The 23355-nt window shown below is 52.5% G+C and overlaps 2 protein-coding genes across 3 annotated transcripts in view; one reads left to right on the forward strand and one right to left on the reverse strand.

Annotated features, from left to right (window-relative positions):
- The first annotated feature begins 549 nt into the window (after positions 1 to 549).
- Positions 550 to 7966, forward strand: SDS (serine dehydratase). The gene is made up of 8 exons (XM_059894694.1): positions 550 to 570; positions 4044 to 4198; positions 4495 to 4534; positions 4754 to 4893; positions 4992 to 5083; positions 5841 to 6068; positions 6871 to 6995; positions 7709 to 7966. Exons 2-8 carry the CDS (start codon positions 4046 to 4048, stop codon positions 7915 to 7917), a joined length of 987 nt encoding a protein of 328 aa, XP_059750677.1. The 5' UTR covers positions 550 to 570; positions 4044 to 4045; the 3' UTR covers positions 7918 to 7966.
- A 3315-nt stretch (positions 7967 to 11281) lies between these two features.
- Positions 11282 to 23355, reverse strand: part of PLBD2 (phospholipase B domain containing 2) — a 28027-nt gene continuing 15953 nt past the window's right edge. Inside the window, exons 6-12 of one of the 2 annotated variants that reach the window (XM_059894567.1) lie at positions 17898 to 17995; positions 15021 to 15181; positions 14328 to 14423; positions 13992 to 14063; positions 13173 to 13325; positions 12384 to 12546; positions 11282 to 12280 (exon numbers count right to left, since the gene is read on the reverse strand). In XM_059894567.1, the coding sequence (XP_059750550.1) occupies positions 12113 to 12280; positions 12384 to 12546; positions 13173 to 13325; positions 13992 to 14063; positions 14328 to 14423; positions 15021 to 15181; positions 17898 to 17995 (911 nt within the window). In that variant the 3' untranslated portion in view covers positions 11282 to 12112. Of the gene's footprint in view, positions 12281 to 12383; positions 12547 to 13172; positions 13329 to 13991; positions 14064 to 14327; positions 14424 to 15020; positions 15182 to 17897; positions 17996 to 23355 lie in introns of both variants that reach the window. The other variant, XM_059894566.1, reaches the window with a different exon arrangement.

Here is a 23355-nt window from a genome sequence, read left to right on the forward strand (position 1 = left end):
CTGCTGCGTTCAAGTGCCATCTCATCCCTCTTACTGTGTGCCTCAGTTTCCTTTTCTGTAAGATGGGGATAATTATAGTATCCACTTCCTCCACTGTTTGTTTCTTGGGTGCCTACTAAGTGCCAAGCACGCACTAGCGACTTTAAGTGCCTTATCGCACACCATCCTCCAGCAGCCTCCTAAAAGCCCTAGGGAAGTAGGTGTTTGGCCTCATTTGCAAGTGAGGTTGTGGGTGGGGAAGGGGAGGTGGCTAGCGGGACTGGAAAAATGACAGAAGCAGCTGCCAGAGAGGCACAGCTAGCTGCCGGTTCCCCTCCTGGAAGCCCCCGGCCTTGGGCCAGGGGGCGGGGCCTGGCGGGGGTGTGGCCTGTCCTGGGGCCCCATTGGCTGCCCGGAGGCGCCCGGGGGCATAAAGCCGGGACCCGTTAGCCCCGGGACAATTCTGAAGACACTCTCTACCTGTTCGGCACTTCATCTGTCCGTGGGCCGTCTACCCATCTAGACCATCTCCGATCTATCCCTCCCTTGCTCGCACGCTTTGTCCAGCCGCCAGCTCATCGCCTTTGCCCGGTAAGCGGCCCCATCCATCCTCAGCTCCATCCCTGCGACTGGAGTGCCTGCGGCCAGCCTGGGTTTTCCCAGGTGAAGAGGGGGGAGGTAGAGTCAGTTGAGCATAAAAACCCATGCTTTGAAACCAGACTGTCTGGGTTCACTGCCAGCTCTGGGCCTCAGTTTCCTCCTCTGTAAAGTGGGGGTAATAATAACAGAACCTTCCTCTTAAGGTTGTTGTGAGGGTGAAATGAGATAGTGCACTTAAAGTGTTCAGTCCGTGTGTAATAATAGTTCATTTTTATTGAGCTCTTACTGTGAGTCACGTGAGACTGTAACTTCTGACCGCCGGGTGACAGGTAGGCAGACTGCAGCTTCCCGCGCCCTCTCCCTCCTCCACGCCTGGCTCAGCCTACTTTTTTGAAGTCTTACCTTCCTTAGCAGGTGGGAATGGCTGCGCAGTGCAGTTTACAGATGCCCCCTTTCCACAGGGCACTGTGCTGGAGGGACCCTGCCCCCTCACCTGAGGGCATCCGATGGCACAATGGGAGACGGGTTGGGGGGGGTGTTCCAAATCCACCTGAAAGGGGTGGGTGCCTCCCCCCGCCCCAACCAGGAGAGCTCCCTGAGGCCAGGACTTGGCTCCCTGCATAAGACCTGCATAAGACCTTAAGGTCCAGTCAGCCAGAACAGGAGTGCCATTGTTTGAGGAATAACCTCCAGGAGCTAAAAGTTAATTCAAACAGATGTGGGGATGCCCCTGTTTTGGAGTGCCTCCTGTCTCTGACTTTTATTCAGCAGATCTAGGGGAGAGGTGGTGTGTGTTTGGGCCCCCCAACCCAGGCCCTGAATGTCAGTTAATTCAGACAGACATGGGAGGCCCATATTTGGGGGGTGCTAAGGCTGCTGGGGTGGTCAGGAACGCCATCCCCCACTTTTCTTCCAAGCCAGGCATATCTGGACCATTCCGGGAGGGGGGATGCCTGGGCCAGGAGTAGCCAGCTCCAGGGGCTGGACCAGTGGAGTCACTGGAAATGTAGTGGGGGGATGGGCAAGGGTAGCCACCCTTGCCTGGCTTTCTGGGGTCGGGGGGGGAGGGGAGGAGCAGATAGGCTGTTCAACCACCCGCTGATCAATTCTGGCTCCGATCAAGTTGGGGAGAATCAGTTTCCCCTGTGACTCAGCAGGAGAGGCAGGATGGAAAGCCTGCATGTGTATGCGGGGGTGTGGTCAGACTCTGGGCCACCTTAGTTTCTCAGTCACCCAGAATCCGTGCAGACAGGGAAGCCTGAGCCACACCCATGTGTCCTGGAGAGAGCCTGGCTCTGGGCCTAGACTGCCTGGTTCAAATCCTGTCTCCCCGACTTGGGAATTCTCTGGCAGTCCAGTGGTTAGGATTCCACGCTTTCACAGCCGTAGGCACAGGTTCATTCCCTGGTTGGGGAACTAAGATCCCACAAGCCACGCGGCATGGCCAAAAATAAAAAATAAAAATCCTGCCTCCCCTACTCCTTAGTTGTGTGACCTTGGGCAAGTCAATACTCCAGTCTCTATTGCTGTGTGACAAACTGCCCCAAGGTGAGTGACTGAAAACAACAGTAGACATTCTTTACCTGTCATGACTCTGGGGCTTGATTGGACTCAGCCAGGTACTTCCCACTTGGGTCTCACTTGGGGGCTGCAGTGTGATGACGGTAGCTGGGCTAGATTCATCCCTAAGTCAGACCCCATGTCTGGCCATCAGCTGGAATCTCAGCTGGAACTGTCGGGCAGGGCACCTACCTGTGGCCTCCGCGTGCGGCCTGGGCTTGCGCCCATCATGGCGTCTGGGTTAGGACAGGGAGCTTACCAACCAGGTGGAAGCTGGGTCACCTTACATGGACCAGCCTTGAGAGCCACGCTGGGCTAGAGCCACACACTAGAAATCAGGACTTTCTTTTCCTTTGGAGAGGCCATAGTTAAATGTTCACCAGCACATCACTGCTTGGAGGTCACATAGTGTCACTTCCACTGCAGCCACAGCGCCCCTCCCACCCCCAACCCAGTTCAAGAGGAGGAAGCATAGACCCTACCCCACCTCCCATCTAGAAAAGCGTCAGTGTCGCATCATAAGAGGTACACGTGGTCAACCTGTAAAACAGAGTCCGTTTCCTCACCAGGAGAACTGGAGAATAATGACACCTCCTAGGACTGTTAAAAGGGTTAAGTGAGTTAATATCTGTAAAACTGAAGACAGTGCCTGGCACATGGTAATCACTTTAGAAGTGATTATTAAATAATATAATAATTATTATAAAAAATAACAATAATAAAAAGCTTCCCCTAACTGGGTACAGGGCTTTCCGAAGGTTAGTTTTTTTAAAATGCATATTTTGGACTTCCCTGGTGGCGCAGTGGTTAAGAATCCACCTGCCAATGCAGGGGACACGGGTTCGAGCCCTGGTCCGGGAAGATCCCACACGCCACAGAGCAACTAAGCCTGTGCGCCACAACTACTGAGCCTGCGCTCTAGAGCCCGCGAGCCACAACTACTGAGCCCACGTGCCCTAGAGCCCGTGCTCCGCAACAAGAGAAGCCACTACAACGAGTAGCCCCACGCGCCACAATGAAGAGTAGCCCTGGCTCCCCGCAACTAGAGAAAGCCCACATGCAGCAACAAAGACCCAATGCAGCCAAAATTAAATAAATAAATAATTTTTAAAATAAAAATTTTTTTAAATGCATATTTAAATAAGTAATATATACGCACATGGCAAAACATTCAAATTGTACATAAGGGGATGCCGAGTGCCAGTTCTCCTCAGAGGCCCCCACCCTGACTGGTTTCTTGTGTGTTTCCTGAGATGTTCTGTGTACATGGGATCATGTGGATTGTGTGTGTGTGCGTGTGTCCCTGCATTTTTTGCACAGACTAGACCTGATATCCCGCCCCTATTTCAGCCACTTAGCCATCTTGTGGCTCATTCTGAATCAGCACCTGCAAACCTATTTCCACCTCGTGCTCTTCAAAAGCTACAAAGTCTGGATATTATTTCTTTTTTTTTTTTTTTTCTTTTTCGCCACGCCATGCAGCTTGTGGGATCTTAGTTCCCCGACCAGGGATCGAACTCAGGCCCTCGACAGTGAGAGCGAGGAGTACTAACCCCTGGACCGCCAGGGAATTCCCTGGATGTTATTTCTGATGTTTGTAGCTTCCCAGCATAGCTTATGTGTGTCTTGGGGTGGGCAAGGTGGGGGGGGGGGGCAGATGACCCTTATGCCCATTTTACAGATGAGATAGCTGAGGCTGAAGGGAGATTCCTTGTCCCATGTCAAGTAGGTGGCCGAGTTGAGATTTGAACTCAGGTCTCCAGGTTGCTATAATCTGGGCCTTGTCCTTGGCCTCCTGGGAAGTTAGGGACAGGGTCCCTCCCAGCCACACTGCCTACTGAATGGCAGCAGCTGCCACCAGGGCCAGCTCCCCTGACCCTCTGGGTTTCCTTCCTTTCTCCCAGCAATGATGTCAGGAGAACCCCTGCACGTGAAGACCCCCGTCCGTGACAGCATGACCCTGTCCAAAGTGGCTGGCACCACCGTCTATCTCAAGATGGACAGTGCCCAGCCCTCCGGCTCCTTCAAGATCCGGGGCATCGGACACCTCTGCAAGACGGTACAGCACGGGCTCTGCATCATCCGGGAGAGCGCGGCAGGTCCTCCTTCTGGACAGGCCAGGCCCAGTGCGGTGTGAAATCCTAGGAGCTACAGGCTAGGCCCTGCAACCTCCCCGCAGTGCCTGAGCACCCACCATTAACGCCTCCTCTGGTTAAGGGGTGCCAGTCCAGAGGGTCCCCTTGTGGACTGATCCCAGAGCCATCAGTGGCCTGCCTCTCCTTCACCCTTCCCTGAGCCAGTCTCTTTGGGGAGGGAAGATGTACGGCCTGATCCCCTCCCTCTTTGTCTCTACAGTGGGCTGAGCGAGGCTGTGAACATTTTGTCTGTTCCTCGGGTAAGTGGCCTGCATGCCTCCTCCTGTCCTCCGCTGTGTGTCCTGGGGCCAGGGGCTCCACCTCTCTGGGCCCTGGTTTCCCCAGCAATGAGCCGTGGCAAATATCTGCAGAAGTCCCAATTTAGAATTCCAGCTGGAGGCCAGCGGTCACCCAGGGAGGGTTCAGAGCCTGGAGGTCAGGGAGTCCCACTAACACTATCCGCCCCCGACCCCCGGCAGCAGGCAACGCAGGCGTGGCAGCTGCCTATGCGGCCAGGAAGCTGGGCATCCCCGCCACGATCGTCGTGCCCAGCACCACGCCTGCCCTCACCATCCAGCGGCTCAAGAATGAGGGCGCCATGGTCAAGGTGGTGGGTGAGGTGAGTGCCAACCTGGGGCAGGGGCCACGGAGGGCACCTGGTAGCAGGGCCAGGTCCCCCAGCCCCTCACCCCTCCCGCCTCCTCTGTGATCTTGCAGACATTGGATGAGGCTGTCAGGGTGGCCAAGGCCCTGCCAAAAAACAACTCAGGCTGGATCTACGTCCCTCCCTTTGACGACCCCCTCATCTGGTACGTGGAGCCCAGGGTCACCCGGGGTGGGTAGTGACCACCCCGCTACGCCACTGAGTAGACACCTGCCATGAAGCACACCATCACACACAGCGGTGTACACGTGTGTGCACATCACCATGTAGAAGCACACACACAGGCATGGCAGCTGGTGCCCGCACACACGTGCACCAAGGCCCATTCTCCTTGACCACGAGCGAACACGTGGGCTCAGATACACAGATGGTGTGATTGGGTCCCCCGGCATCAGACCCCGAGACAAAGATTTCAGGGGAAGCAGTTGGCTTGGGAGGTGACTCATTAGAGGAGTGAGGAGGGAAGCCAATAAAGAGCACTGATGGGCCAGTGACCGCTGTGGGCAGCTGGAGCTGAATCCCTCGGGGGCCCCTGGAAGCCAGCGTGGAACATGAACCAGAGTTACCGCACCTGCAGAAGGCGATACTGGGGCATCTGTGCATCAGCTCCCGTAATTGTTAATCCCCATAGTTGGCTGGGGGCTGCTCCCAGGGCGTTTCATCTCCTGGCACCGCCAGCTGCCACAGTCATAGTGCTCCAGTGGCCAGAGAAAGCCCTCAGGTAGAGATGCAGACGCTGGCAGCTGGAAATCAGGGTGGAGTCGGGGACGAGGGGACCAGCCCCGAGGCCCATCAGCCGCCTGGGATGAGGGCAAATACAGAGGGTAAGTGGCATCTTCAGGACTGCCTGGGGTCTCCAGGAAGCCCAGCCCTGACCTGCCCCGCCCCCCCACCTCCTCCAGGGAAGGCCACTCTTCTATCGTGAAGGAGCTGAAGGAGACGATGAGCACAAAGCCGGGGGCCATCGTGCTGGCGGTGGGGGGTGGAGGCCTGCTGTGCGGAGTGGCCCAGGGGCTGGTGGAGGTGGGCTGGGGGGACGTGCCCATCATCACCATGGAGACCATCGGAGCCAACAGCTTCCACGCTTCCACCAAGGCCGGCAAGCTTGTCACCCTGCCCCAGATTACCAGGTAAGTAGGCAGGGGTGCTGCCACTATGGTCCGCGAGCGTTGGGGAGCTCCCCCCTCGGTGCTGGCTGTGAGGCAGATCCCGATGCCAGTCCCATTTTATAGGTGAAGAAACTGAGGCTTTGGTCACTTGCCCAGAGTCACACAGCCAGTGAGTGGTATGGCTGGGACCAAACCCAAGTCTGTGTGACTCTGTACCATGAACATCACACTTCCTTGCATGAAAAGTCTAATATTAATCATTAATTGGTGTCCTCTGTGGCAGGGTTTTACACACCTCACTAATTTACCAACCATTTACTGAGCCCCTAATATGTGCAAGACACTGGCTGATCCTGGGGAGACAGTGGTGAATAAACACAGCTCCTGCTCCCAAGGAGTTCTTATCCCAGCCCCAAACCTTTGACAGATGGTGTTTGATTAGGATTAGGTTTGGCCACATTATACAGGAGCCCAAAATAACAATGGCTTAAACAAAATTGAACTTTATTTCCTCTCATATATAAAAAAAAATCTGGAGGTAGGCAGTCCAGGGGCAACTCCACGAAGCCAGGGGCCCAGGATCCTTGAGTTTGTTCTCCATAATCCTTATCATGTAGACTTATGGCCCAAAATAGCTGCTTAAGTGCCCGCTATCACACCCATACTCCACCTAGCAGGAAGAAGTCAGGGCAGAAGCTATGCCCCCTCCCTTTAAAGACACGATATTTCCATTTACCTCTCATTGGCCAGAAGGTAGTCACGTGGTCTGCCTCCCTCCTCTCTCCTATCTCTTCCCCCCCCTTCTCCATCCTTGCCTCTCCAGTGTTGCCAAAGCCCTGGGCGTGACCACTGTGACAGCACAGGCTATGAAGGTGTTTCAGGAACACCCCATTTTCTCTGAAGTTGTCTCGGACCAGGAGGCTGTGGCCGCTGTTGAGAAGTTTGTGGGTATGTGCCAAGTCCTTTCAAGACCCAACCTGCTGATTCAGGACCTAAGTGGCTGTCCACTTGGCGTGCCAAGGGCTCCCATTCACAGTTCTGTCTCCCGTCCCTCCCTGGAATTTCCCATTAATGGAAGTTAATGCAATGTGGTGGTAAAAATAGAAAGACCAAAGGGACAAATGAAGAAGTAAGTCTGATAACATAACAGCAAGGAAAAATAACGGAGTATCTAAAATGTTGGCTCTGAGTTTCCTGGTAGCCAGTGTAAGAAAAGGAAATTATGGGCCTCAGTGTTGGATTCAGAGGTGAGTCTGTAACTAAGTTGGACTCTTACTGGGTTCATCCTGGGACAGGCATGACAAACATACACACACACACACACACACACACTTAAGCTGCCACTTAATTCTCCTACACTCACAGTTAGTTTGGCTAATCAACCCTGGCACTCTTGCTCAGATGATTCCTCAGAATCCTCCACACGGTGCTCAGGAAATTACAATCATTTTATCAGTGTTAGCACTGACGATGAAACTCAGCCCTGGCTCAGACCTTGGAAGTTCAATGTAGGGTAATGATGGCAGGGTGGGGTTGGTCCAGGACCAGAGTCTGTGCCCAGGGCTGAGAGCTGATTGGCTCATGCTTTACCAGTGGCCCAACTGTTCCCTTGCACCCTGCGGAACTCTGGCTCTACCCTCACCATCCCCCTCCTCTGGCAGATGACGAGAAGATCCTGGTGGAGCCCGCCTGTGGGGCAGCCCTGGCTGCCATCTACAGCAACGTGGTTCAGAAGCTGCAAGGAGAGGGGAAGCTCTGCACCCCACTGTCCTCCCTCGTGGTCATCGTTTGTGGGGGCAGCAACATCAGCCTGGCCCAGCTGCCGGCGCTCAAGAAACAGCTGGGCATGAAGAGCGGGCTGCCCCAGTGAGGACGCCTCCCCCTACCCGGGAGACCCCTGGAAGGGCTGGAGTTTCATCCAGTGACTTGTTGTTAAATATTATTCTTGTGTCTGCTGGGAGCCTGTGGCCCGGGCCAGCCGGTAACCTCATTCTCACGCGAACACTGTGCGGAGGGCCCGGAAGGGAAGCAACGGCAAGGCTGTGAACTGAACTCTTTGGTATCTGGGTGACTGCTCTGTGGTCCCTCCCCGCACCCCGCTCTTATCCACCCCTGCTAGGGTGGCAACCGCCCACATGGAATAGACCTGGTACCCAGAGCAGGGTGGGCAGGAGGGACAGCAGCGGGGCCTCAAGATGAGATGTCCCCGACCCAGGCTTTCTCCCTGGGAAGGTGGACAGGGCCACAGTCCAGGGTGGAAGAACCGTCTCGTCCCGCAGAAAGCCCAAAGTCCATCTTTACTCACTTTTCTAATGTGCAAACTTTCACTGAAGAAGAAAAGCATTATTTATTGAAATGAAGCTCCTTTGAGTTTCTCCATCATGGCTGTCTCCCTCCCTCGCTCCCTTCCACCCCACCGTGCCTGCTGTCGCCCCCAGCTCTCAGCACTGAGCACCGTTCCATCCTCCACCCCACCCCCACCCCTGGGAACCCTGGGCTCCCACTTGGAGGCCAGGATCCCAACTCCTGCTGGGCTTGTGTGCCGGGAGGGGGCATCCCTGCATGGCAGGGAGAAGGCGAGGGGGAGCTGTGCTGAACACGAGGGGTTTGGGATGGGATGCGGGCCTCCAGTGGAGGCCGAAGAGTCCAACCTCATTCTGATCGGAAGTCCTTCCTGATAACAGAATGATTTTATCACAGAACCACTGGGAGCGGAGTAGTGAGCCCCCCATTCGTGGGGGTGTGTAAACTGACACTGGACACCCATCTCTGGTCAACGTCAAGCAAACCCTCTCAAACACAAACCCTCTCTTCCAAGGACAGCACGTTACTGAAGCCAGCCGATAAACCAGACAGAAGAGGAACTGCCGGGGCTGTCTGGAGGTCCTGAAGGGAGCCCCCCATAGCCACTCAAGAACATCCCTGCACTACCTATAGCAGCCCCTGGGGCACTAGTGGATCCCCAAATTCAAAGTGAAGTTTGAGAACCAACCTAACCCTTCGGGATACCACACAGATCCACGTGGGCTTGCGGTCCCCCACCCACCTTGACCAAGAGCAGGTGCTGTGAAATTCAGGGAAAACCCATCCCAGCAACAGGCCTACGTGCTGATTTCCAGCCAGGAGGGACAGCACATGTACTTTAAAAACCCAGGAGAGAGGACAGCAGGAAAGGGCAGGCAGGGATGGGAAATCATCAGCCCCTTGGCCTCAGAATTGTTCCCAGGGGGACAGGGCCTAAAACGGCATTCAGTTCAGGGAAACCTGCCCAGAACAGGAGTCTCCAGCTTCCACTGTCCCGCCTGAATCAGGCACAAAACCCCCGAAGAAGGGAGGCAGACATCTCTGCCCACTAAAGGAGGAGCCGCTGTGGGCCAGGGCCGACCAGCTGGCCAGACCCTTATCCTGCAGGGGAGGGCAGAAGTCACAGATGAGCCTGCGGCTGCCATCTTGAAGCTGAGGATTGTGGGAAACTCCCAGTGCAAAGATGCTGAGGGAGACTGCCTTTCAGGCTGCCCCTGCAAAGGTGGGTCCTGCCTTTACTGGATCAGCTGAAGCTCCAGTGGGGGACCATCTGCATGACCCCCTCCATTCTCTGTTCAGTCACCTTAGCTTCACACCTACCCTTAACTCCTGAAAAGCAGAAAGAGGGACCAGAATCATTCTAGGGAAGAGACAAGAGTTGCCCCTTCCTACAGAGTGGCCCTGTTTGAGTTCCACCAGCCTGAGCCTCTGATTGCTCATCTGCCAAATGGGTCTCATAAAAGCCTCAGCCTCAAGAGTGATTGGGAAGATCCAGTGGCTGGCGCACAGTGGTGGGGGGTGGTGACCTTTGTTCTGCTGGGGCCTGCGCCATCACAAGGAGATGGGGAGGGAGAGCTGTGTCCCATGGGAGAGTCTGCAGACCTGGGGCCCCGTCCTAGTTCGGAAGGGCCCAAGACTTGAGATTTCAGGCACGTCACTTCCCTTCTCCAAGTCTGCATCCTCATCTTTTAACTACATGTGAACATCCCGGCCTACCCCACCTAACAGGGCTGTTGTGAGCTCAAGAGACCTGGGAAAGACAACACTCTTAAGGGAGCTGGGAAATGTACCGGCAGAAAAGTTAATTTTTAGAACCACAAGTTGTCAATTCCCAGATAACAAGAATTGTAAAGCTATGGTGAGAAACAGCAAACTTCCCTGGCGGTCCAATGGTTAAGACTCCACGCTTCCACTGCAAGGGGCACAGGTTAGATCCCTGGACAGGGAACTAAGACCCCACAAGCCACACAGCGAGGCCAAAAAAAAAAAAGAAATAGCAAATCCATCCCCAGCCCTCAACTGTGCTTTAGTTTCTCCAGAGCATTTACCAGCATCTTACACACTGTATGTCTATTTTCACTACCTATCTACCTCCCCAATGTAAACGTCACAAGAGCAGGGATTTTTTTTTGGGGGGGGGGGATACCTGTTGTTTTGAGGTATCCCCAGGACCTTATAACAGTGCCTGGCATGTTCTAAGCATTCGATAAATTCTCGCTAATGAATGAACGTTGAGTGTGTGAAGCCCCGTGTGGGCTACGTCACAGCCACCTTTGCAGCAAATCCTCACCCTCCCCCCACCAAACGTGCACACACATGCGCGGGGAAATGCTGCTCACATGGTTACCTATTTTACAGATGAGGTAACCGAGGCTCAGAGAGATTAAGTCCCATAACTAGTAAGAGGTGGAGACAGGATTCAAGCCCAGGCCTCGGACTCCCAGGTTGTGTGCTTTCCTCTCCCTAAGCACACCGCATTGTGCGAGTCTCCACTGTAGGCTTTGGGTAAGATCAGGTGGGGAGGGACTCTGTGTTGTGTTGATCTGTCCCCCACCTCAACCCCCAGTAGGATTTGGGAAGGTCTTGGTGGTTAAGAGAGCCCTAGAACAGGACCCAGAACAAAGTAGGTGTTCAATAAACATATGGATAGAAGGATGGTCGGATAGATATGGATGGATGGATGAATGGGTAGATGGGTCAGTACCTGGATGACGGATGGATGGATGGATGATTGGAAAATGGACGGATGGATGGATGGATGACTGTGCAGATGGACAAGGGGTGGGTGGGTTGGCAGGTGAATGAATGTATAGATGGACAGACAGAAGGATGGACAGGAGATGCATAGGTGAATGGTCAGAACCCGAACCTGAGAAGAGAGAGGGCGCCGACCCAGCCTTCCCCACTGCCCCAAGAAGCACAGCACAGGGGCCATGGCCTCTCTTTTTAATGGCGGCACAGCCTGCGATTTGGTTCCTGCAGCAGGGGACCTGTGGGCACTGCCGAGGCCAGGGGCAGGCCTGGGTTTGGGGGGGCACGGGCCGAGGCTGGAGCAGGGGGCTGACACTCCTGCCTGCCCCCGGAGAGAGAAGGACACTCGGGCCCTTCCAGCCACAAGTGGCCAGAAACTTTGGTTCTTGTTTGGTTTCAAGTTTCTGTCCTCAAGGAGGCTCTCCAGGAGGAGAAACAGGGGAGCTACTTCCCGATGGAGCAGAGTGGGGCTGGGGTCGGGGGTTGGGAGGAGAGATGCCAACCGGAGGCAACGCCCGGGTCTCGCGGGCTGAAGCTCCAGAGCCGCCGGCAGGAACAGCACTGGGAAGCAGGCACTGGAACAGGCCTCTCCTGCCGGCCCCCCTAGGGGCCCCGGAACCCGGTCCCAGGATCCGGCTCCCGCCCTCAGGAAGGGGCGGCACGAGGAGGGGGCCCAAGGCTGGAAGAGAGAGAAAAGCAGGGAGAGAGAGAGAGAGACAGAGAGAGACGCAGAGAGACGCAGAGAGACGCAGAGGGAGACGGGGATGGCATCACCCACTTAGGGGGACAGAGTCAGTCCTGGGTCCCATCGGGTTCCGTTCCCCACACAGGAGGCCACCCAGACGAGAGTGAACCTGGCCGACCCAGGTCCCCAACGTGGGCACAGCGCGGGGGGCAATGCTCACACGGGGGACCGGGGCGGGGGGACAGCCAGGAGGGCAGGGTGGCAGCCAGTCGGGTGGCCCCGCTGGGGTCAGCAGGGGCAGACGCAGCAGAGCAGAGATGGAGCCTCAGTCCCACCAGACCTCAATGGGTGAGAACTTCCAGAGGTCGGGCTGGCCCATGTGCAGCAGGCTGCTGAAGGGCGAGGTGCTCCACTGGAACGGGGGCAGCTGGTCCCACGTGGGGCCGCTGGCCGCCAGGAGACGCAGGGCCTTGGCCAGTGCCGTGCTGGTCACCTGGGGGTGGAGGGGAGGGCAGGTCGTTGAGTTGTCCCCACCTGCGAGGCTCTGCTGCTCCCCGCCCCAACTTTGAGCCCATCCACAGCCCCAGGCCCGGCACCTTCACATCGATGCCCCCATGGGAGCGCTGGTGCAGGGCCTGGAAGGGGTAGGAGCCATTGGCTGGGTTGAGGTCAGAGCGGGCCGAGATGGCATTCTCCCCGTTGGGCTTGGGGTTGCAAGCTTTGCACAATGACAGGGGGTCATGCAGGAAGTCGTTGTACCTGGATGCGGAAAGAGAGAAGACATCAGTGGTGCGGGGAGCGGGGGAGGCCAGACTGCTAGCGGCAGCCCCTCACCCAGCCGCCTGCTTGCAACGTGCCCGGCTCCCTCCCGCCGCCTGGGCTTCAGTCACCACCTCCCCCTTCAGCTGGTCACTCCACAGGCCTCACTCAGCCTCGGCTCTGCCATCCCTCCCTCCCTCCCTCCGGGAATCCCTCTGGGCCCCCATCCCAGGCCAGGCTAGAGACCCCGTTTTGTCCCTTCATAGCATCTCCTGGAGTTCAGACGGTTCTAGTTACACTTCCACATCGGTGTGAATACGGGATGGATTTCTGCATCCCCCAAAGGACAGGGTGCTCCCCAAGGACAGTGGGGACACGTTCTGTGCCTGTTTCCCAGTGCCAAGCACGGAGCCCAGCACAGGGCGGTCACTCCACAGCTGTTCGTCATCCTCACCCATGACATGAGGACAGCAAGAGGGCTCAGCTGAGCGCTGCCTCGGTCCTGCTGTCCTGGCTGCTACACAGTTGCACCACCCCCCTGCCGCCCCCCCGGGCTTGTTGGGAGGTTGAAATGAGTTACAATAAAGCCCCACCACATGACTCTGGGCTCATGGTCCCTTGCGTACCTCATAAGCCGGATCATGGACTTCAGGTCGTGTACCAGCGACTGGTTCCGCCGGAAGATCTGGGCCCGGGGGCTCCCGTCGTAGGAGAACCAGTCCCCAAAGTGGGCCACCAGGGCCGGCAGCCCACTGGTGTTGAACACAGACTCAAAGGACCTGCTGGGAACGAGGATGGTCACTCACGACTCCCACTGACTTCACCCGGCCGTGACCGTGGCCAGGGAGGTGAAGGGGGCGGTCGTGCCAGGACATTAACACCAACAACCACGACAGTCGGGATAGCAATAATCATGTCTTTTGTTTGTGCTGTGGGGTGGCTTGGTGGGGTGGCCAAGCTAGGGCTCTGGGGTCCAAGAGGCACGGGTTCAAATTCTGACTTCACTGTTGGCCACCTATGGAACCTTGGGAGAGTTAGGTACTTTCTCAAGGCCTCAGTTTCATCATCTGTGAAATGGGAATAGGAGCCGTGGCTACCACGCACGGTGGCTGCACGGATCAAAGGGGATAACCCAGGTAAAGCACAGTGAGGGTCAAGAGGTGCTGGCTGTGTAGCCCAGTTAAAGCAGCTCCAGCTGGAGAGCCACGGCAGGGGTCGGCACCTGAGCCAGGCCGCCTCCTACCACCCTGCGGTGGGTGGGTGCAGACTGGGAGGCCGAACGGATGCCGACCTCACAACTGTACCCTAAAACCATCAGGGCTTTCCTGGAGAAAAAGGGGGTAGGGTGGGTTTCTTTGTGGAGTTAAAGAATCACCTGGGACGCACCCCTCCCCAGCACGGAGAGCTGAGCAAAGGGTCGGGAATACCAGGAAGGGGGGACATACGGGATATTGTAGCTGGCCCAGTAGGTCTTCTGGTAGAGTTCCGAGGTCCTGTCGGCCACCACCACCATGCCCCTGCGACCGGGAAGGGACACGGGGCAGGAGTGGTGAGAAAGGGGGCTCCTGTGGGCGCTGCCCTGCTCAAGGACCCTCAATGGCTCCCCACTGCCTGGGGCTAGATTATGTCCCCAATCTTTAGCCCCAATCAGGAGCTGCCTTCTCCTCCAGGATTGCCTTCCTGATGTTTCCCCTCCCGCACACGATTCAGCTAGCTGCCTCCAGGCCTCTGCCTCGGCAGTTCCCTCTGCTGGAATGCCCTGCCCCTTTCCGGGTACTCACGGGAGCTGCTCCAGAATGGTGAGCACCCTTCTCCCAGGGCTGGGCCCGCCGGGGACAAATGCCTTGTAGTCCACGATCATCCACTGGTTGTTGTACCTGCCGTGCCCAAGGAAGGAGGGCTGAACAGACCCTGTGGTCACTGCCCCAGCCTCCCCCTGCCCCCAGGGCCACACACAGTCAGGAATCATGGGGCCGGGGTGGTCTGGGCGCGTCCGGCCATCCGACCGTCACCCGGACGCTGCAGCTTGAGCAGGCGTCCTCAGACTTTTCTCTCATCGTGCTGCTTACCTGCTCCAGAAGAGTCTATGGCTCCCTAGTGCTTACTGGAACAAAGGTCAATTCTGCGCAATGTTCTAAGACCCTGCCCTATCCAGTTCCCATGTCTCTGGCTCATGGGGCCCCCATCCACCCATGTCCATCTCCTCGGATGGCCCTCTCCACTGTCCCCAGAGCTCTCAAGTTCCAAGTGTCTTCCTGTCCTCCCTCTGGGAGCCTTTCCCTGGGTGGAGGAGCCTGCAAGAGGGGGGCAAATCCTTTCCTTCCCCGTGCCTCAGTTTCCCCACGTATAAAACAAGGAGAGGACTCTGCAGAGGGTGTGGGGGGTGTGGCCCTGGTGCCACGTCAGGTCTCCCAGGGTCTGAGCATTAGTGGGGAGGTTGGGTGGGATGGCCGCAGTGCCAGAAGCCCACTCACGTGCCACTGTTGAACCTCTTGAAGATATCGGCCCAGGAGTCCCCGTCCAAGGCCAGGCGATTGGCCACAACATTTCGCATCCACTCCAGCACACAGCCCTCAGGCTGCACGTACTTCCACAGGGCCGAGTTCCGGTTGCCGATGGTGGTCTCCAGGGCCACCTGTGGGAGAGCCGAGGGGGCGCTGCACGAAAGGGCCCCCTAACTCACAGCCGGGGCGTGGTGCCACCAAGTGGCAGCGCTGCATCAATCGTGGTTCAAATTTGTTGACTAGTTTTTTAAAACTTCATGTCCTGGCTTAGGTGCATGTTCCTCACTAGTTCTTTGGATGAGCATTGAGGGGGGGTCATGATCAAGATCATGCATCCACCTTTGCCCTGGGGAACAGCCCCTAAGAGAGCCCAGGGTGCCGCTCCTACGGGACCCACTCCCCCTACCAAGTGGGTCAACTCTTTCCCCAGAGAGACATAGCATCCCATCTCTACCCCTTCCCTGCAGTTCCGCAGGGAAAGCTGGGAGGCTTGGAGTTGGTAGCCTGGTGGACTGCTACAGTCTCCATGAACTCTTACAGCCCTCCGGGGGAAAACACAGCATGGCTATTAAGCCCCCTTCTTCTTGAAAGGTAAACTGAGGCCTGGAGAAGCTAAAAGACTTGCCAAAAGGTCATGGCCGCTACGTGGCTGGGCCAAGATTTGATCCTCAGATTTCCAACTCTTAAATCGGGGCTTGCTCCCCTACAGCAGGATATTAGCATGCTTCTTCCTTTTTTATACGAAGCTGGAAAACAACTACGAGATAGCAGTAGCCATCAATATGATGTTTCAAAGAGGAATCTGCAAAGCAAGCCTCTCAATAGCGATGCCCAGGTAGGAAGAGCTTCTCTACTCCCTCCACACTGTACCCTCCTCATCCCTCTAGTGTCCCACGTCATCGCCAGGATTCAGACCCGCATGGCCTCAGAAGCCCTGGAGGGCAGTTTCCTCTCTCTGCGCCAGGGGCTGTTCTCAATCTGGGACAGTGCTCAGGGAGTCTGCAGACTTGGGCGGGGAAACATTACATCTTTATTTCCACTAATGTCAAACCGAAATGCAGCATCTCCTTCCATTGCTAATGAGGTGACACATGACAGTGTTATTAGCGGTACCTGAGATCGTCACCAACAGAAATCACAGATGTTTTCCCACCATAGGACAGGATTGCACACATCTCAAGATATCGTTTACGCTCCTCATACATCTAAATTATGGCAGGTAGCCCACCTGCCACTGGAGTTTCTTTCTTTCTTTTTTTGGCCACACCTTGTGGCATGAGGGATCTTAGTTCCCCGACCAGGGATCGAACCCGTGCCCCCTGCCTTGGGAGCACGGAATCTTAACCACTGGACCACCAGTGAAGTCCCTGGAGTTTCTTATTTAACGTGCTAATAAAGCAGCACATACAGGCTGACCCGAGAGATACTGCAGGTTCTGTTCCGGACCACTGCAATAAAGCGAACACCACAAGAAAGCAAGTCCCATGGATTTTTTGATTTCCCAGTGCATATAAGAGTTATGTTTCCACTATACTATAGTCTATTAAGTGTGCAATAGTATTATGTCTTAAAAACCAATGTACATACCTTAATTTAAAAATAGAAAAAAAAATACAAAAACAAAAAACCAATTACAATAGTCACATCAAAGATCACTGACCACAGATGACCATAATGAATATAATAATAATGAAAACCTTAAAATATTGTGAGAATTACCAGAATGTGACACAGAGACACAAAATGAGCAAATGTTGTTAGAAAAATGGCTCTGACAGACTTGCCCGATGCAGGGTTGTTACAAACCTTCAATTTGTAAAAACTGCAATATCTGCAAAGTTCAATAAAACGAGGTATACTTGTATATTACATTAAAAGTTTACTTATATAATATTTCGATAAATGCATGTCGATATAATTGGTTTCCTTTATAATCCCATATATGTTGGCTTGTGCATTTAAAAGCATTATTCTGAGAAGGGGTTCACGGCCCCAGACTGCCAAAGGAGTCTGTGGCACAAAAACAGTTAAGAACCCAGATGGAGGTAAATTTCCTTCCCGGACACTTTTCGTAACTGGATCAAACTGTTTCAACTGTCCTTCCCCAGGCTTCACTCCTGCTTTCCCCACCCCAGACCGCAGCAAGGGGGTCCCCTCACCCACTGCCTGGCCCCTCTCATGCTTCTTCCCACATTTAAGGGAACTAAATCCCACGCTCCTCTCACAAAGTAATAGAAGAAAAAGAGCCCCTTCCTCTCCCCTCCCCAGGAACTGGCGTCTTCTGCATCTAGGATTTTTTTTTTAAGTGATGTTTTTTCTCCTCTGCAGTGTTACCCTGGCGACTACAGGGCTTGCTGTGTCGTCTAGGGGTGCCAGGAACAGATTTCTAAATGAGTTTGCAGCCCAGCCAGGAAAACCGATAAAAACAACACATTGTAAACAACATTTATTCAGAAAACCCAGCCAGGTTTAGAGGGGGTTTTGTGGAAAGCAAGAGGGAAGGCTGAACGAGAAAGAGCAGAGTCATGGTAGGGAGAAAGATGGCTTGTCCTAAATACATAAACACAAAATGAGGTCACTGGGGCCACGGATATTTCAAAAGGGCCCAAACCAGGGATTTCTGAGGAGCTGCAGGACAATGCAGAGTCCCAGGCCGGCTGCAGGGTCTGGAGGCCCGGGCGTGACCTGGGGAGCGACATTTTACAAGCGCTTCCTGGTGGAGGACGGCCTCGGCCCTGGGGTGGTGGTGATGCGGGAATGGGGGGTGTCTGCGTCCCCCTGCTGTGCCTAAGCTGCTGGGTGTGAAGCTGCCCCCGGGGAGAAAAGTGACACCAGAGGATGACTCACCAGCCCGCTGCCCAGGATGTAGAAGTCATCACAGGAGAAAATGGTACCAGGGTAGGATGAGAAGGTCACCCTGTTGCCGGGAGCCCGGGTAGATTGCTCTGCAGGCGGGAGAGTGAGCCCGGGGGGCGGGGGGGGGGGGGGGCGGGGAGGGGGCCTGGTCAGACAAGCGCATACGGAGAACCCCACTCCCCCCTCCCAGCAAGACTTGGGAGTCTCCAGGTGGAACGGCAGGCTTCATAGGAAGCCCCTACTCCAGTCTTTCTGAGAGTCAGCAAACCAGGCCATTTGTGTAAAAGCTAGTAGCAATATATATATATATATATATATACATATATATATATAATTTTTTTGATTACTGTACCTTTTTTTGGCTTTCCTTTTTTTTTTTTAATTGCAAAAACCTATTGTGAAAAAGATAATTCACAGAGCAAATACCCAGAAGTCTGAGAGCATGGAGTTTGTTTTTCTGGTTTTTTTGGGGGGGTGGGGGGAGGGTTTATCTCCTGCTTTACTGAGGTATAATTGACAAATAAAAATTGTCTGTGTTTAAGGTGCACACTGTGATGTTTGGATAGACGTAGACACCGTGAAAGGATGGCCACAGTCAAGCTAATTTACACATCCATCACTTCACGTAGTTACCTCTGCTGTGTGTGTGGTGAAAACACTGAAGTTCTACTCTCTTGGCAAGATTCAAGTATACAATACGGCGTTGTTAACTACAGTCACCATGCAGTGCTTTAGACTCCAGAATTCATTTGTCTTCTAACTGCGAGGTGGTACTCTCTGACCAGCATCTCCCCATTTCCCCCTCCCCCCAGCCCCCTGCAACCACCATTCTACTCTCTGCTTATATCAGTTCAACATTTTTTTTTTTTGGCCATACCACGCAGCTTGCGGGATCTTAATTCTCCAACCAGGGATTGAACCCGGGCCCACAGCAGTGAAAGCTGAGTCCTAACCACTGGACCGCCAGGGAATTCCCTCGAGTTCAACTTTTTTAGATTCCACATGAAAGTGAGATCATACAGTATTTGTCTTTCTATGACTTATTTCACTTAGCATAATGGCCTCCAGGTTCACCCATGTTGTCGCAAATGGCAGGATTTCCTGCTTTTTTCAGTTGAATAATACTCCATTTTGTGTGTGTGTGTGTGTGTATGTGTGTGTGTGTGTGTGTGTACGTGTACATTTTCTTTATCCATTTGTCTGGCGATGTACATTTAGGTTGTTTCCATATCTCAGCTATTGTGAATACTGCAATGAACATAGGAGTGCAGACACTTCCTCAAGATTTTATTTCCTGGAAGTGAGATGGATGGATCATATGAGAGCACAGGCTTTGTCGGGAGGAGACCTGGGCAGAATCCCGGTTCAGGCCTTATCAACTGTTTGATTTATGTCAAGTTACTTAGCCTTTCTGAGCCTCAGTTTCCTTATCTGCAAACTGGGAATAATAATCCTTCATCTCACACAGGGCAGTTGTAAAGATTTAATTTATAAGATCGTGGAGGTAGTTTCTAGCATAACAGTGGGTACCCAGTAGGCCTACAATCAAGGTTACTGCGTAACCAGACCAGCACTTGTCAAGGGATGGACTTTTGGTACAAAGTGTTCTGGGGTAGGGATGAGGGCCCCTAGGGATGAGGGGATGGACCAAAGGAGCTATTTCTATATAACTAATAAATAGATAAAAGTAAAAAGGGCAAAGCCATCAATGAACAGCTAAAACTGGAAGGGAAAACAACCAACACCAATGGTGGTTTTTCAGGGGCTGGTGGCAGGGCGGGTTACAAGTGATTTTTATTCCTTCTTTGTGCTCTATTTTCTAACTTTCTACAGTGAACATGTATGACTTGAGTAATTTGTTTTTTTAATTATTAAAAATAAGTGTAGAATACAAAAAGAAATGACCCAAATATCCATCAATAGATGGATAGATAAACAAACTGTAGTATCTCCATGCGGTGAAATATTAGGCAGTCAGAAAAAGGAATGAAGTGCTGACACCTGCTACGACATGGAGAAGCCTTGAAATTATGACGCTGAGTGAAAGAAGCCAGTCGTAAGAAAACCACCATTGTATGTTTCCATTTTTATGGGATGTCCAGAACAGGGAAATCTACAGAGATAGAAAGTAGATTGGTGGTTGCCAGGGGCTGGGAGGAGGGGGAAAAGGGAGTGATTACTCAGTGGGTACAGGGTTTCCTCTCTTGGTGATGAAAACGTTTTGGAACTAGACTGAGGTGGCAGTTGCACACCACTGTGAATGCACTAAATGCCACTGAATTGTTCACTTTAAAATAGTTAATTTTATGTTATGTGAATTTCACCTCAATTAAATAAATAAATAAATAAATAAAACTAGAAAAAACGATTTTTTTTTGGCTGCACCGTGAGGCATGCAGGATCTCAGTTCCCTGACCAGGGATCAAACCTGTGCCCCCTGCAGTGGAAGGGCAGAGTCCTAACCACTGGACCGCCAGGGAGTTCCCTTCGAAAATTTTTAAAAGTTAGTGCAGGTTTATATGAAGTTCTAGAACAGGCAAATCTAACCTCATGGGAAAGAAATCAGAAGAGCGGTTGCCTGGGGAGAGGCGGGGAAGCTAACTGCAAAGGTCGCAGGGAACTTTCTAGGGTGACGGAAATGTTCTGTATCTTCATGGAATGGTGTTTACATGACTGCAGATGTTTGTCCAAACCCATCAAATTATATGCTCTAAATGTGTATTTAAGCTATCCATCAATAAAGTGAATTAAAAAAAAAAAAACAGAACAAACTTCGTCCGGGACATCATTTATCACCCAGCAGAATGGCAAAAAAATTTGAAATGAACCATAATACCCAGTGCTAGCAAGGCTGTGGGGAAAGACAACATATTCACAGAATGGCGGTGGAAGTGTAAATTGGCCCAACCATTTTTTGAGGCAATTTGGCTGTTATCTATCTAGAAACTAAAATTTTAATTATTCTCATCTTTTAACCCAGCATTTCCACCAGGAAACACATCTGGGGGCCCACTTGCTTGCTGTAGTACTGTTTGAAACAGCAAAGACCTGGGAATTCCCTGGCAGTCCAGTGGTTGGGACTCCCTGCTCTCACTGGTGAGGGCCCAGGTTCAGTCCCTGGTCGGGGAACTAAGATCCCACATCCCACAAGCCTCATGGTGTAGCCAAATAAAGAAATAAATATTTTTTAAAAAGAAAGAAGGAAGGGAGGGAGGGAGGAAGGAAGGAAGGAAGGAAGGAAGGAAGGAAGGGAGGAAGGGAGGAAGAGCAAAGACCTGGAAATGGCCCATATCCTCAACTGGGGACTAATTAAAATTTAACGTCCAGCTGTTAAAAGGTGGACCGAACATGGCAATATCAAAAGCTCTCCAAGGCCAGCTGTGGAACAAGAGGAACAAGTGGCAAACAATCCATGTAGCATGATCTCATTTATGTTTTTTTTAAAAACCCAGAAAGCAAACTTTTTAGGGCTGTGCAACTATTCTGTAGAATACTGTAATGGCGGATACATGTCATTGAGCGTTCATCAAAAATCCATAAAACTCTACAAAGAGTGAACTCAAATGTAAACCATGGACTTCAGTTGACAATAATGTATCAATATTGGTTCATCAATTGTAACAAATGAACCACACTAATGCAAGAGGCTAGTAACAGGGGAAAGTGGGAAGGGGGATATATGGGAACGCTCGGTACTGTCTACTCAATTTATGTCAATGTAAAATTTTTCTAAGAAATAAAGTCTATTAATTTTAAAAAGGTCCATATATACACACATATAAATGCATCCCCCAAAATCTAGATAGATCCAAACCAAAATGGCATCAGTGCTTTCCTCTTAGGAGAGATCTGGAATTTGGGACGAAGGTATCAAGGGAGATGTATTTCTTCATCTCTATTGCTGGAATCTGTGGCAGTGAGGGTGTATTTACATATAAATAGTATAATAAAAATATTGATAAGTTAAAACAAATGGAAAAGTGAGGTACTTTTTTAAAAGTCTAAAAAAACATAACCAAGTGTTTGCAGAAATGATCTCTTGTGGGATGTGGGGTGTTCCAGTGACTTTCATTGTGTGTATGTGTGTTTTGCCGCATTTTCCAATTTTCTATAACATACGTGTATGACTTATATAGGTTTTTCAGATATTAAGACGATAGTGGATACACAGCAATGGGAACGACAGATCTGCAGCTACAGAGGACAACGTGGATGAAACTCACAGACGTTACACTGAGTGAAAGAAGCCAGATGCAAACAAGCCCATGCTGCATGATTCTATTCGCAAAACATTCCAAATCCATCAAACCTAATCCAGGCTGTGAGAAGTCACTACGGGCTGGGGACAGTGCCTGGAAAGGGACAGGAAGGAAGCTTCTGGGGGCTGGGAATGTTGTTTCTCTGTCTGGATATTACACACACAGGTGTGTGTTCAACGTGCAAAAATTCCAGCTGGTCACTTATGATGAGCACACTTTTCTGTACAAATGTCAATTTAGAAGTTTAAATTTAAATTAATGGGCATTAGGTTGTTTCCAAACCACTAATGCAGCTGACATCCACGTACACAATCCCCTTGCAGAAATAGAAATGTTTCTCCAGGGACAGATATGAGCCAGAGAGTTGCTGGATCACAGGCAAGACAGATTTTAAATTTTGTTAGACGCCAGCTGGGCTCCTCTTCAAAGTGGCCGTGCCAGCTCCCACTCCCGTTAGCAGTGAATGAGGGTATACATTTCCCCACCCTCTCGCCACCTCCTGGCAACATTAATTTTTTTAAGTTTGGCCAAGAAGGAGGCACTGCAAACATCTGGCAGTGGCTACCTCTAGACTAACACTGGGGCCAGGAATGACGGGCACACTATCCGGCACTTGGGCCTTAGTGGCAAGGTTTTCACATTTGACAGGAAGAACGTATTCATCCATTCCTGTGTAGCTGTTTGCAAAAATGGCTGTAACTCTCCCCATGCTTGTATCCACGTCATCTGCAATGTGACTCTGCAGTTCCTTACATCACATGGTCGGGTCTATTTCCCCACTTCTTGAATCTGCACGGGTCACTTGACTTACTTTGAGCAACAGAATGCTGTGCCAGTTTCAATCAGCCCTCGAGAGGCCTTCCACACTTCCCTGCCCAGATGTCACATGAACAAACCTGAGCTAGCCTGTGGGAGGATGAAAGACCATGTAGCCCAGCTGTCACATCATCCTAGCTGACAGCCAACCCCCAGACGTGCAGACGAGGCCATTCTAGGTCAGCCAGCTCACCCCAGCTGACTACAGAAGCATCAGTGAGCCCAGCCACGATCAGCAGGCTTGTCCCAGAATAACAAAACCACCCAGCAGACCCACGCACACGTGAGCAAAAATATATGGTTATGTTTTAAACCTTTGTTGTTTTAAATTTGGGGTGATTTGTTACGCAGCAGTAGCTTACTGATACGCCTTG

Source organism: Balaenoptera ricei, chromosome 14 (assembly GCF_028023285.1).
Source record: "Balaenoptera ricei isolate mBalRic1 chromosome 14, mBalRic1.hap2, whole genome shotgun sequence".
Lineage (NCBI taxonomy): Eukaryota > Metazoa > Chordata > Mammalia > Artiodactyla > Balaenopteridae > Balaenoptera > Balaenoptera ricei.

Bases quoted from the DNA above. Each gene is read 5' to 3' on its own strand.
- SDS (XM_059894694.1), top strand. From the start codon at position 4,046: ATGATGTCAGGAGAACCCCTGCACGTGAAGACCCCCGTCCGTGACAGC. The intron at 4,535-4,753 runs GTAAGTGGCCTG...GACCCCCGGCAG, and splicing joins ACATTTTGTCTGTTCCTCGG to CAGGCAACGCAGGCGTGGCA. The intron at 6,069-6,870 runs GTAAGTAGGCAG...TTGCCTCTCCAG, and splicing joins ACCCTGCCCCAGATTACCAG to TGTTGCCAAAGCCCTGGGCG.